General features: G+C 38.3%; 1 protein-coding gene and 1 pseudogene across 2 annotated transcripts in view; one reads left to right on the top strand and one right to left on the bottom strand.

The window, feature by feature from the left end:
- The window catches only part of BEST3 (bestrophin 3), a 42,509-nt gene that overhangs the window by 15,050 nt on the left and 12,764 nt on the right, over positions 1-14,695 (top strand). For both annotated transcript variants that reach the window (XM_011374129.1, XM_011374120.1), the window contains 5 exons: positions 1,067-1,221; positions 2,381-2,458; positions 2,560-2,712; positions 5,484-5,564; positions 7,292-7,443. In XM_011374129.1, coding sequence (XP_011372431.1) covers positions 1,067-1,221; positions 2,381-2,458; positions 2,560-2,712; positions 5,484-5,564; positions 7,292-7,443 — 619 coding nt within the window. The remainder of the gene's footprint in view (positions 1-1,066; positions 1,222-2,380; positions 2,459-2,559; positions 2,713-5,483; positions 5,565-7,291; positions 7,444-14,695) is intronic.
- Positions 4,323-4,441, bottom strand: LOC111730051 (annotated as a pseudogene).

Here is a 14,695-nt window from a genome sequence, read left to right as displayed (position 1 = left end):
AACGTTTATTTAAAGGAGGACTAGTTAAATAAAATACTGTATACAATTAACTAGAATGCAACCATTAAAAAGAATGATGCTTCTCTCTATATATATTAACTGAAAAGATCTCCAAGATATAACTGAAAATAGAAGCCAATTCTACATACGTATGTAGTATAAAAACCATTTGCATTTTTAAAAATTAGGCCTATATGCAATTCATGGTATTTCTCTGGAAAGATACACAATAAACTGGTTGCAGTGATTTCTTTCAGAGAGGGAAACCGTGAGGCTGGGAAAATGTCTCACACTTTCCTCATTAATATTCTTCTGGTCTTTTTGGATTTTTGTACCATTTGAATTACTTTATGAAATTTTTTTAAAAAAAGAAAGGTCTGGTGACAGAAGGAAATTTAACTTGGATGGTTAACAGTGCAATATGACGTTTTATTGAATTGTACACTTGAAACCTATTTGATTTTATTAACCAACGTTCTTTGCCCTTCCAAGGGGGTTTAGTGGGGGTTACGTTTATGCATAACACACTAAGATAAGGCGACAGAGAGCTCATGGCGGGAACTTTAAAGGAGAGAAATCCCAGGGAGGGAGAAGGAAGAAATCCAGGAAGGCTTCACTGAAGAGGACCTGGTTAATGAGCAATCTGAAGGGAGTGGTTGGGAGAAAAGTCATGTGATTCACGAATCCTAACCATTCTAAATATTCTTGCTCTTAATTTTAGATGACTAAATCAAAACCTATGGAAGAAACCTTCCCCAGCTGTTCTAGTCCACATTTAATCTAGTTGCCTTACTTCCTACCGGCCATCTCTGTTAGGGATTGCCGACATGCATTGCCTCATATATTGATGTGTAGCTTGTGAGTTCACGCACCACAAGTGTGTGTGTGCTTGCGCATACACATTCTCTATGTCTCATATAAGTGTAGACTACTTGAGACAGGAAACTTTATATTTCTTTGATATTCCTCCATTACATGCTCACACAGTTGACGCCGAAATATTTATGGTAACATATTAGTGCTAAACTAGGTCTGTATAACCCAGCTATTTTTACTTTGTGTAAAGGTTTTATGACAGCAGATGAAAGAAAATTATTTGACCACCTCAAATCTCCTCATCTGAAATATTGGGTTCCATTCATCTGGTTTGGAAATCTGGCAGCTAAAGCCCGGAATGAAGGTAGAATCAGAGACAGTGTTGATCTGCAATCATTGATGACTGTAAGTACATCATAAACTGTCAATGAAAGATGCTAATGCAGAGACCAAGAGGCACCCGGATGTGACAAGTCAGACTGAAGTGAATCCCTTTGTTCACTTCTGGTTCCGAAGGAACCGGAAAGACTGGGCTGGTGTCAGAACGCTCAACGCACAGGACATGGATGGCACACAGGCTCTGACTCAGAGAGATTGACTTGGAAGCTCTGTTTTAAACAGAATTAAGCTTGTAATACCCTCTGTTAGAAAGTGTCTCCTGATTGATTAGCAATGCCTGCCAAGGGCTCTGAAAATCTGGCGCCCATGCAGCATGTTTGTATCCCTGGCTCCAGGATCTTAGAGTAAAATCTGGAGTAGAAATAAACCTCCCCAAAATTGAAATAACCTGAGGTTAAGGAAGCTTTTACGATGCTCCGGCAAACAAAACTATGTTTTCATTCAGTGAAATAACCCTGAATTCATCTAAGAAACAAATTAATGTAAGGACTAGATAGATTTATGCCATGACAGTCTCCTGCCTGGATTAGACTAAAAGGAGTGAATGATTTAAAAATAGCTCCCAAATGAATGTGAACTCTTCTTTCCAGTCTCAGATAATAACTTACAGTTCGATAGAGGGCAAAAAAAATCAATGGATCCCAGTTCTTCCTGCTCCAAGGAAACATAGATTTTCTGTCAATATAAGCATGGGGAGTGGAGTGGATTTTATTTCTTTTTTCTAAGATCTATAGTAAGCATGTTTTCAAAAGACAGAAATGAACATAGTAATCTGCTCTCCACATAATTTACTAAAGTGGCTAGAAATGATTTATTTAAAATATTAACCACTGCCTCCCCATCACCACTTTGGACCAATGTCATGTTGGAAATTGTGGATTTAGTAGAGTAGGAGATACTTCCAAAAAGTCCTGCTTTGTATTAATACTAAGTGTATATTCAAATGTACTCCTTTTTGTACATTGTTAAATGCTGATCATTACATGCCATTTTCAGAATTTTCCTTTTGGGGTAGCTTTCACAACCAATTTACTAGCCTGACAAGGTTAGTCTCATCTTTTTCAGACATAATCATAAAAGACATGTTCATATTTTGAATCCTAATAAATATTTATTCCCACACCCATCATTTTAGTCAATTGTGTTTTATCTGTTTCTGGCTTAGGAAATGAACCGGTATCGCTCTTGGTGCAGCCTCTTATTCGGTTATGACTGGGTTGGGATCCCGCTGGTTTACACCCAGGTATCCAACACCGTGCATGTGACTTTTCTTTCCACTTGCCCGCTTTGGTGCTTGCCTGGCAAACAGCACTGGGCTCTCATTTGGATTTCTCTCTCTTCCAGGTTGTCACTCTGGCTGTCTACACCTTCTTCTTTGCGTGCCTCATTGGACGCCAGTTCTTGGATCCCACTGAAGGCTACGCGGGGCATGACTTAGATCTTTACATTCCAATCTTTACTCTCCTGCAGTTCTTCTTCTATGCAGGATGGCTCAAGGTAGCTAACAGTCTCAGTATCATGAGACCCACTCTGTAATCTCTGTCATGTTCCAAACTCTGCATTCTGATCCTGTACTGAGTCTAGAAAATCATTCCGAGTGAGTCAAAGGAAGATTTTACATTTAATAGCTCAGAGATCTTATTACTTTTCAACCATGGATTCGAGTGTCAGGGATGTGGTGAGTACTGTATTGCAGCATTCTGAAGCAGTTCATTTATGCAAAGAGATTATAAGAATACTCTTTCATGGCTATTGATTTTTTTAAGTTTTTGTGTGCTCCCATTAGGTTTACGATAATGTAAGTAATAACTGTACCTGCATTGATATTTTATACCACAATAAGCAACTAGTCAGAATAAGAGTAAATAAGAAGTCTTGTGTGATCAGACTTAAGCATTAATATTGTATTGTTATTATGGCTCTGCCCAACTCTGGAAGCAGTTAGCTGTGATTCCCTGAAATCCCACTAGCTTTCCCACAACATTAAGTGCATCCCATTTTCAAAACCAGCACTGAGCCTCAGAAAAGAAGTCATCGAAATCAAAACCAGAAACACCAGGACTAATGACAACATTTGGTTTGTCAGGAAATTAAAAACAGGTGAGAAGTGAGGACGACTTGTCCAATCATCAGTGTGGAATTTTATGTGTTCCCGCCACCACCATCTCTCCTTTCCTCTCATCCCTCCCTAGATGTATGTGTAAATAAATATCCAAGGTCTTCCACCTCTTTTGTGAATTTCCAAAAAGAGAAGTACAGTATGTGATGGAAAAAAACAGAGACAATGGCTACATTAGGTTAATTGAAATCTAACGACACTTCGAAGATGACTTTAATAAAACAGAATTTCCAAATGTTGACCTTCTAAACCGCCACATGATGGAGCGTACCATTGAGGCCTTCCAGGTTACAGATGCATTTTCCCTGCAGATGCCTTGGCTTTCATTGGTTTGAATCTTAACCAGGAAAAATTAATTATGTTGGCATTTCAAATTATACTTCAAAGAGTAGAGGCATATCCTTTTCAAATGTTTGTGGTTCTTAAATATTTTTACCCATTTAAGGCAGAGAAAGAGCAAGAGAGACTAACAGCTCTCATTTACCATTAGAGAAAAAAGTCGACTATTTTTATAAACAGAAAATCACTAAAATGGCCCAAATGCTCAATCATTCTGGCCTTTTATTGTCTTTCCCCTCTGAATAGTGCTGAGCTTTTTAGTCTTTGCTTCATGTCCAAGTGAGGTGTTTGGCCAACCTCTAAGGAACAGTTCGTTTCTGCCTTCTGACATGTTTTCCTTTTCCTTTACAAAATATTTTAAAGGCAAAAATGAAATGACAATTTTGCTCCATTAAGAGATAAGCAACCCCAAGAGCGGTGAGTTTTCCCACTGTGGATTGTATCTCAATTTCTAAACAGCTGTTTTATCTTGACCATTCTAATATTTATAATATTTTTCAAAGTGCAGAAAACCTATCTTAACCTTTTCTTTTCTTTTCTTTTTTTTTTTAGGCAAGGCAACCTTTGGTTGACCTTACAGATTAGATTGCAAGGACCTTGTCGGCTTACAATCCCTTATTTTTTTATTTTTTTATTTTTTTATTTTTTACGCCTACAGCATCTGGTCTTCCTAGGTGGTCTCCCATCCAAGTACTAACCAGGCCCTACTCTGCTTAGCTTTCGAGATCAGATGGGATTGGGCTTGTTCAGGATACCATGGCCGTAGACCCATCTTAACCTTTTGAACAGTATATTATTTAGTTATTTTCTAGAAATGGAGTCTCCAGGAAAGTAAAACATATTTTTGTGGGATAGTTAATTCAGAGACATAGGTGTTTTGGTGGTTAAATGTGGACTCTATGACTATATGCAGGACTGATCTCATAAAAGTGAAATTCCGGGTATAACAAAAATATTTTCAGAACCCATCCAGTGGCCCATGTAATTTAAGGAAAACTCCAGGCAAGAAAAAGTAGATAGTCCCCAGCAATTTGCAGTAAAGGACTTCAACATGCACACTGCCCTGAGGCTGGCTGTTCGAGCCCTCTGCCCAGGCCTATCCCTTAGAATAAGGGAGACGGTGGTTCTCAAACCAGGCCATGCATTACAGTCTCCTGGGAGCTTCACCCAATACTGATGCCTAGTCTCAACCTCACACCCACTAAATCAGAATTTCTGAGGGAAGGGTTTGGGCATCACATTTTTTTAAGCTCCCCAGGAGATTTTTATATGTAGCCAAGGTTGAGAACAACTGCTCTAAGTGATTAGACTCAAATCCTAAAAAATAAGTAGGTAGGTTTTTCTACCAAATTGCTTCAGAATCTAGAAACTCAACTAATCAATGGTGCCTTTATTTTCTACACTTGTAAGTTTTTACCATCTAGTCCCAATAAAAACACACACTCACATACACACATACACACACATGCATACATACACACACACTTCCAGATAATTAAAATCAAAGAAAATTATTCAAAATGAGAATAATAAGTGAGTCATATTTGGCATGTAAATCTCTCATCAAGAGCTTATTCAATTCAGGAACACGGTAAGAACATCTAATATTGACCAACTATTAGAGGATACATGATAAAAAAAACTACCTAAACTTTTCCCAGTGGGAAAACTTACTAAATAACTGTAAGTCCTTTAGGGTCTCACTTGCTGATAAATATCTGTGTCTGTAGAACAACCCACTCCCCTCTAGACTTCATATTATGAAAATGGCAAGCTTCATGGCTGACTTATTCTACGTTCTCCACTGCAGGTCGCTGAGCAGCTTATCAACCCTTTTGGAGAAGATGATGATGATTTTGAAACCAACTGGTGCATTGACAGAAATTTGCAGGTTGGAGAATCTTTTCCTTCCTTTATAAACATAAATAATCACTTGTGAAGTTGCAAATCTCAGCAGACACTGAATGCAGGACCCTGAATTTCAGAGCTTTAGCCAAAAATAAGGGAGATTAGGCTCTTCAGCATGTTGTCTCAGGTCTCTTTGGATCTTCACGGATCCTAGATTTCAGTTTCAGTGAAATTTAGCTCCTTTTAAGTAGAATTTCAAGCCAGTTTTCATTTTATTATTATTAGTAGTAGTATTAGTATTACCCACCCTCTTCTACCTCAGTGTAGAATAATATTTTAATTCAGTTTTTAATCTCTTTTTTGCTGTCACCCAGAGAGGTTAACAATGACACAAAATGGTAGCCAGACACAGTCCGATGTGAGTTCCCAAACTCATTTCATGTAGGTCCTGTGCAGTAGATAGATGTCCAGCAGCTGCATGCTCGGAGCACAGGCCACACTGACCTGCTCTGCCTGAATCACACCAAATGGGCCTCAGAGCCTTTTCCCTGAAGCACTCATCATTCCAGAGAGATTTCGCATGAAGAACCAATGTGAAAAAATTTTCTTTGGAGCCAGACTCTCCTCAGACCATTCTCTACACCGAGAACCACATTCTGAGAAAGGCCTTCAGCTTGTCTATTTATTTCAAGCCCTTACTCAGTTCTTAAACGGGTTTGAACATTTCACCACAGATCTCTTGGTTTGCAAACTGTCCCCCATACAAGGAAGGCAAGGCAAGACCAAAGAAAGAAGCAGGCCACTCCAGATTGGTAGGTGGCAGTATTGATAAGCCAGGGAGCTTACAGATGAGGCTTGTCTTGGGCAACAAGACAAGTAGATCTCTGCACCCACCTGCCAGAAGCTTAGAAGTTTGCATAAAGGCCTTCAGCCATTTACATCATCTAGATGTTCTCAACAACACATTGCTCTCTCAAGCTGTGTCCTCAAAGAACGGTTTCCACTGTAGGAAAGGTGGACAGAACATACATTCCAGAGACTGAGGAGGGGGATGAGGAGCCTCTAATTGCCCAGGTCCGGCTCATGGGTCAACTGGCGGTCACGGCCTCTCTGTCACCTCCTCCAGCAATCACATTATCAGTCTGCTAGGGAAGAAGCATAATGCCTGGGTCACTCACTCTTTGTAAAAATTGGATCCCCAGAGGATTAATAATTTATTCATGCATCAGTTTGTCAAAGTCAAGAGGAGAGACCACTATAGCCCCAAGCAGTATAGGCTTGTTGCTCTACTTTTCCAAACAAAAGGACAAAAATCTCAGGACACAGAAAAAAATTATATCAAGTATAAACATGTGAATGGAATCAACAGAATAGGATATTGAGAAGTTTCAGCTTCCTGTAATAACTGGCTTTATGTGATTGCTGTCAGGAGAGCCACTAGACAATATGATAACCCTGAGCAAAGAAGAAAGGTGCCTCTCTTGCCTCCAGGTAAGATGCAGCTCCACTCTGAGGCATGTGGCTTGATGAGCCTGGTCTGGGCAGTTTTATAGCCCTACTTACCCCCATTGCCAAGGGCTCTTGTGCAATAAACAACATGTATAGCTCTCCGCAGCAGCCCTGGTTGCAGCGAGTATAAACTATAGACATTGTATATTCGTTCATTCGGGCTGTGTCCCATCCCACTCCAAACTCCATTCACCCTGTGGAACTTATTCTCTTTATACAATTCACACCTGAGTTATTCTAACACTGTAACAATGATTTTAGGTCTCTCTTTTAGCTGTGGATGAAATGCACATGAACTTACCCAAGATGAAGAAGGACATTTACTGGGACGATTCTGCTGCTCGACCACCGTATACAGTGGCAGCTGCTGACTACTGCATACCCTCATTTCTAGGGTCAACAGTCGAAATGGGGTAAGTGCATTTTTTAAAAGATCATCAGTATTTAGAAAGTAAGTAAGTCTGATCTTTTTTTTTGCCCTGGTCTTGAAGTTACTTTTATTATAAGTGTCAAGTTTTAAATATAACAGTAACCTTTGCAAATTTCAGATATAATTAATATGCCAAAGGAAATTATAAAGAGACTATAGTTTTTGGTTTAAATATTGTGTGTGTGTGTGTGTGTGTGTGCGCGCGCGCACTCACACACATGTGTACGAAAGTGTTTGTTTAGGGGTCATTTGCATTTTACCTTGCTTTTATACCACAGCAAACTTTTCCAATGGTTGTGCAACTAACCTCTTTTTTCCTTCCAACTTGAAGAATAGTTTAATTATTTAATTATGTAGTCATTTATTATTTATTTATGACTATCATAATTAAGCGTAATTTTTAACAAGTATTTATTTATTGAGCATGTACCATGTGCAGGCACTGTGTTAGACTACTTGGAGACAAGTGAATCTTAAGGAATGAGATGAATTTTATCATCCGTTTTCCCTAAGATTATAATTCAATCCAACTATGTTTAGTATACAAGTCAGTCTCCGTTCCATGGTTTTAACATAACAATCTGTCCCTGTGTACTATGAGCTTTAAATAGATGGGCTGGGGCCTGCAGTAAATCATGCACAGTTCTTGAATAATTTTATTAAATCTGATAATGTATTTGATTTTGGAGAAATGTGTGAATGTGGGAGAATTTAAGCATATTTGCTGAAGACAGATGCCACAGTTTCCAAATAACTTAAAAAGAAGAGTGTGGACAAATTTAGAAAAATATGAAGAACCCCTTTCAAAAAGAATTGTAAAAAAAGGGAAAACTTTGGCAGAATTTTTCTTTTAACTTTTGGTAGAACTATGTCTCCTTGTTCCCTGAGGCCAGCTCGAAGCAGATTTGAGTGTCCCGTAGCTAAGTGTGACCCCTCTTTTCCCTCCTCCACAGTGTCCTCTTTCCCTGTCAGGATATCTAGCTTCAGTCCTGTTCCTATAAGGCTTTATTCTTAGCCATGTGTCTCTTAATCATCATAAATAGTGGTTTGTGATGTTCTTCCTCCAAAGGAGCCTCTAAGGCTGAAACACTTTCAAGACCCAAAGAAAATGAATGGCAAATAATAATAATAATAATAATAATAATGAGAGAGAGAGAAAGAAGGAAGACAGATGACAAAGTAGAATTTCATTAGTGTGGCAAATAAGACAGTTTAGGAGCCAGGGGCTTTGCCTTTTTGTCCTCAAGAACACCTTAGAAAAGGTTCTTACTCTAGGCGACACTTGCTTCTGCTTCTGGATAGCCTGCTGAGCCTGGACCCTCCTGCCCAGGGCTTCTTCCAGGCCAGCTCATCCCCACCCCAGCAGATTGCTCAGTCTCCATAAATAGTGATTTCCTGTTGTTTGCACTTCTCAGCATTTTGTAATGCATTCTACAGTGGCAGTTTCATGGATGTCTGGCAACCTTTTCAATTTTTAAAATTAACAGATATTTCTCTGTGAATTTGTTTTTAGATAATTAAATATGCTTTAACCTTCCCCTCGATCCCCATCATTATTTAATGCATAGTATTTTAAGACTTGTAAAAGAAAAGAGACCAGCACCATTGATGAGGTCAGGAAATTATTGTGATAACTCTATTTAGACTGCAAGTGCTGCTTGTGCTCCATTTCTAATGTTCATTTAGTAGTTTTAGCAGGATGGTTAAAATTATTTTTTGGTCTCAAGATTTTTGTCTTGATATGCATATCCATCCTAATTATCATAACCTTACATTTCTATGTAAGTGTCTATGTTCTTTAGCAGATATTAAGTATGTATTTCTCCTACTTCTAAATATAGAAACATTGAATTAGGGATTTCTGAGACCTAGGAGAAATTATGTAAGCCAAGCAATTATTGAGAAGATTAAATGAGATTGTAAACATAAAACACTCTAGATATAACTATAGAGCATTATTATTACCAACTAGTATGGCTCTTTTATTTGTGGATGTCAAACTTATGCACAGAAAAATCAAATAAAGCTAGGCTATTTTTCATATTAAATTTTCACCCTGAAAATTTGGGACAGAAAGATAAAATGCTTGAAAGAAAAATAGGAGATACAGTATTGAAGAATGGAAGCAACTTAAGTGTCCATTGATTGACAAATGGATGAAAAAAGATGTGGTACATATATACAATGGAATATGACTCAGCCATAAAGAAAAATGAAATCTTGCCACTTGCCACAACATGGATGGACCTAGAGGGTAATAAGTCAGACAGGGAAATAAGTCAGACAGAGAAAGACAAATACCATATGATTTCACTTATATGTGGAATTTTAAAAAACAAAATAAACAAACAAAACAGAAACTAATTCATAGATAGAGAGCACAAACTAACGGTTGCCAGATAGGAGTGGAGGTTGGGAGGATGGGTGAATTAGGTGAAGGAATTAAGAAGTAAAATTGCCAGTTATAGAAATAGTCACAGGGATATAAAGTACAGCATATGGAATATAGTCAAGAGTATTGTAGTAACTATGTATGGTGCCAGATGAGCACTAGACTTATTGGAGTGATCACTTTGTAAGGTATTTAAATATATAAGTGTCTAATCGCTATGTTGTACACATGAAACTAATATAATATTGTATATCAATTATAATTAAAAATTTTTTAAAGAAAGAATGCAGCCAAAAGTTACCAGTTATCAGAGATACCTCTTCTGATTAAGATGGCCTATTTACTAGCATGACAGGGACAAGCACAAGCAAAGGCCAGAGTCTATTAGGGGAGGTTTTCACAAGACATTTAACTGGACTTCACTAGAACCAAATGATCAAAGAAACCATTAATCGAAAGAGCACTTGATCTTGATTTTCTGTGTGAATGAGGACCATTGACAGGGAGCCTCACAATCCAGGAAAAGTTGCTGCAGGAACACAGGCTTTAGAAGCTAGTGTTCACAAGAATGCCCTCTTTGATCCATTAGTGTCAATACTTTCCATGACTGTAGTATTGGACAACATGTTTCTGGTTGTCTGTGACGAAAAAAAAAAAAATTTAACTTAAGCAAAAAGGGGCTTCTTGGATCAGATCTAGATACTAACCTGGCTTTGGGTGTGTCTGGATCCAGAGGCTCGCAGAATGTCACCAGGACTCATGAATACCCTCTCTGTCTCTCAGTTCTGCTTTTCTCTTTGTGGCTCAAGTTTCAGGCAGGCTCTCCCCTCTTGATTGTAAAATGACAAGATGGCAGCCGGCAGCTCTAGGTATAGAAGCTATCTTCTCAGCAAATCTTGTGAAAAGAGGACATCTTTGTTCCAATTCTTAAAAGTAACATACTGGATTTGCTATGATTGGCTGGACTTGACTAACATATCCATTCCTGAACCAATCACTATCAACAGTTAGACTCAATATTTTCATTAGCCGAGTTTGGTTCACGTGCCCATCTTTGGACCACTGAGTTTGGTCAGCCCCAACCAACCATAGGTGATATCTCAAGAAAAATCAAGGTGTTAATACCAAGAGAAGGGTCAATAATTTGCTGAGCTGGCAAAAACAATAGGTGTCCTCTAAAATTGTAAAAGATGATTCCTAAGCAATGGATCATTCGCCCACCAAATACAAGGTCGATATCAAGTGATCTATTTGACTGAGGCTCAGGGAAGAGGGAAGATAAAAGTAAGGATATATTTAATTTCTGAGTTTAAGGTGGGTAATTCAGTATATTTAACTCAGAAATTAAATTTCCCTTATCTTTTTTATATCAACATTTTAGTTTCAGAATCACAATTCCCATGACCCAGAAATTCTAAAATCAAGGTAATGCCCTTCAATAACTCAGCAACCTGAGAAATTATTCTGCCTCATTTTCCTTTCACATTCAGCACACTTTTCATCTCCACATAAAAAGGAAACTCCTTGGAGACAATTCCATTGTTCTCTACATTCAGGAACATGTTCAAAAAATTGCCCTATTTTCTCTGCATGTACCAAATATTCATTACTGAAATAAAGTAGGTTTTCCCCCCTTTTTTAAATCTCAAGAACAAATTTCAAATATTGTGTTTTCCCTCGTATTGTCACATATGAAACACATTCATTTGTTCAGGTAAAATGTTTTTTAAGGCCTACTATGTGGTAGGTTCTATGCCAGATGCTAGAGATAGGCAAAACAACAACAAAACAAAACAAAACAAAGAAAAAAAGACACCCCTTAATCTCACAGACATAATGCGGAGACAAGTTATAATTTGATAAACAAGAAATGCTCAGAATCTTATGGGAGCAAAATGCAGATACATTTCGCCCAGCCTGGTGAATCGGAGAGGGCTTCTTAGAGATGAGAGCTCTAATATGCATCCTTAAGAATGAATTAGGAGTTAACACACAGATGGGAGAGTCATAGTGGATTCAGCAGAATTCCAGGCCAATGCGAGTAAAAGAGAGAAAGGAATAATAAGTAATATTTTTAGAGTAGCAATTTTTCAAAATTTCTACTTTATTGAAGTATTGTTGACATATAAATTGTAAAATACTTAAAGTACACATGATAGTTTAATATTTATATACATTGTGAAAGGATTCCCTCCATCTAGTTAATTAACACATCCATCACCTCATATATTTATCTTTTGGGTAGGAAGTCGGGGTTGAGAACATTTAAGTTCTACTCTCATAGCAAATTTCAATTGCACAATATGCTGTTATGAACTATAGTCACCATGTTTTACGTTAGACCCTCAGACCTTATTCATCTCATAGCTGAAGTTCGTATTCTTGTACCAACGTCTCCCTATCCCCACCCTCCCCCGCTTCCCCAGGTCCTGGCAACCGCTTTTCATGGTTTCTACTCTCTGTTTCTAGTAAAGTAACAATTTGATATGCAAAGCAGAAGAGCCAAGAAATGTATTTGGAGAGGGAGTTAAGGGCTGATTATAGAGAGTTTTATAGTCGGGGGAAAGGGCTTCAGCCTTTTTCCAAAGCTATTAAATGACATGAGCACATTTATTTTTTAGATAGCTTACTTAGCCTAGCAGCTGACTGAAAGATAAATTGCTGGGGATAAGACGAGAAAGCCGGGGAGACCAGTTAGCAGGCTGTTAGTGTAGTGTGTCTGTGTATGATTTAGATAGGAGAAGATAAGGGCCTGAACTGGCAGCATTACAAGGAATATAGACAGTGGAGATGGCATAAGGGACAAATTCAAGAAAAGAGGAGCTAAGGATGACTGGGTGATTGATAATGAACAAAGGATGATAGAGGGTAGAGAGTGGAAGCTGTTGATGAGCTCCCTTTTGCATGTTTTGAATTTGAGGCTCCTGTGGGTAATTCACATGGAGATAGCCAGCAGGGAATGCGTTTGACTATTATCAGTACATGATCATTAGAACCATGTGGGAGTGTCAAGTGAGTGCAAAAGGTAGAATACCACCACTTAAAGGGTGATCAGAGGAAAAGGAGTCCGTGAAAGTCAGAGTAGAAATGGTTAGTCCAGATGCAGGAGAAGAACTCGGAGAGTTCTCTGTCCTAGAGGCCAAGGGAGCGAAGTTTCAACATAAAGCTTGAAAAACATCATAGGAGTTTGTATTTTAAGGTCATTAGAGACATAAATGAGAATGTTGGGCAGAAGCTAAATTGCAGTAAGTAGAGGAGTTAATAAGAGGTGAAGAGATCAAGAACTCCAGTGTAAACTATTTTAAAAAATAATCTTTTTATGGAAAAGTTCAAACACATACAAAAGTAGAGAACAAACCATAATGAACCTCCATGAACCCATCATCCACCCTCCCTTATCAAGTCGAGGCCAACGTCGTTTTGTCCACACTCCCACCCAGCCTTACTCTCCCTGACACTGGGTCATTGTGAGGCAAATATAACCATAATCCCATTTACTAAAAAATGAAACTAAAACAAAACTTTAAATTCACAATAATTCCTTTATTCATTAACAGTCTGCAGACTACTTTTTTGAGAAGTCTGGATTGGGGGGAGGAGAGAGACTGGATAGTATCCAGTGACGGTCACAGAGTTGAAGGTAATAGCGTATTTTTTTTATTTGTTCTATAATATTTTATGACGAGAGCGCCTTAAACGTGTTTAATGGGAAAGGGGAAGCTGCCCTCCCCCAATCTGCCACCATTCCTTAGAATTATTTTCAGCATCTCTGCTGAATTTCACTTTATGCCCCAGTCTTGTTTCGACAGATCCATGAAGACCCCATATGGTATTTGCAGATCCATGATAGACCCCATATGGGACTGTCAACTGTATGACTTAGCATCTCTTTCATCAGAGGACACACAGGGAAATTTTTATGTCAGACATTAGTGGGAAAAAAGAAAGCTTTGCTTCTTCTGGACAACTCTTACACTATTTATCTTACAGACTGAATTTTATCATTGATGATGGTCTCCTTTTTATTTTGGCTGCTGAAAGCTGGAAACCAAATTCATAGCCCACCTTTAGTAAATCTGTGTGGTTTGGGGTCATGTATATCTAGGTACTGTGTCTGCTGGCCTCATCTTCTTATTGCTCCTTATTCTAGCTCTCCTACAGTAACTTAATTTTATATACTATTGCATTGTATGTATTTTTATAAGTCACCTCAAATTCTTTATAAGATGAAGTAAGATGTAGTAAACAAACAAAATGATAAATGTTCTTGCTCTAGAAAAGGAAGGGAAAAAGACAGGCTAAGCAAAAGGAGCCCACCAGAAGACAGGGAAGACACAGGAGCAAGGGGAGTGACAGAGCAAGGTCCCAGAGAAAACATGGAGGATGGCAGGGGCTGGGGCTGGTCACAAGGAGTTGGGCTTCAGTGCCCGAGCTAGAGGGAAGGAGTTCAGGATGGATGTAGTGAGGGGTGGTGGGGGGAGATGGTGCCTCAGCTAATGAAGTGGGAACCAGTGTTCTCACCACATCCAGTCATCATTATGTCTTCATCCAAAGAACGTTTTGACAAGGGCCGTCTTTCTCTGTCCAATCCCAAACCAAAAAGATTCTGTTTTAAAAATACGTTTTATAATTTCTAACACTAAATGAGTGCTGAATCTCCGCCTCCCAATTTTTGAATTTAAAAATCAACTTTAGAATGACTACTTTTAACGAAAAAAAATGCCAGCTGACCTTGAACTCTAGACATATCCGGGTATTGTCTGAAATGAGTTGCAAATTTTATTTGAAGTTTCTTCTTCTATTTTACATTCTATTCATATATATACATATATACATATATATA

Source organism: Pteropus vampyrus, unplaced genomic scaffold (assembly GCF_000151845.1).
Source record: "Pteropus vampyrus isolate Shadow unplaced genomic scaffold, Pvam_2.0 Scaffold9, whole genome shotgun sequence".
In the NCBI taxonomy this organism is placed as follows: Eukaryota; Metazoa; Chordata; class Mammalia; order Chiroptera; family Pteropodidae; genus Pteropus; species Pteropus vampyrus.
This window is presented reverse-complemented; position numbering and strand designations above follow the sequence as displayed.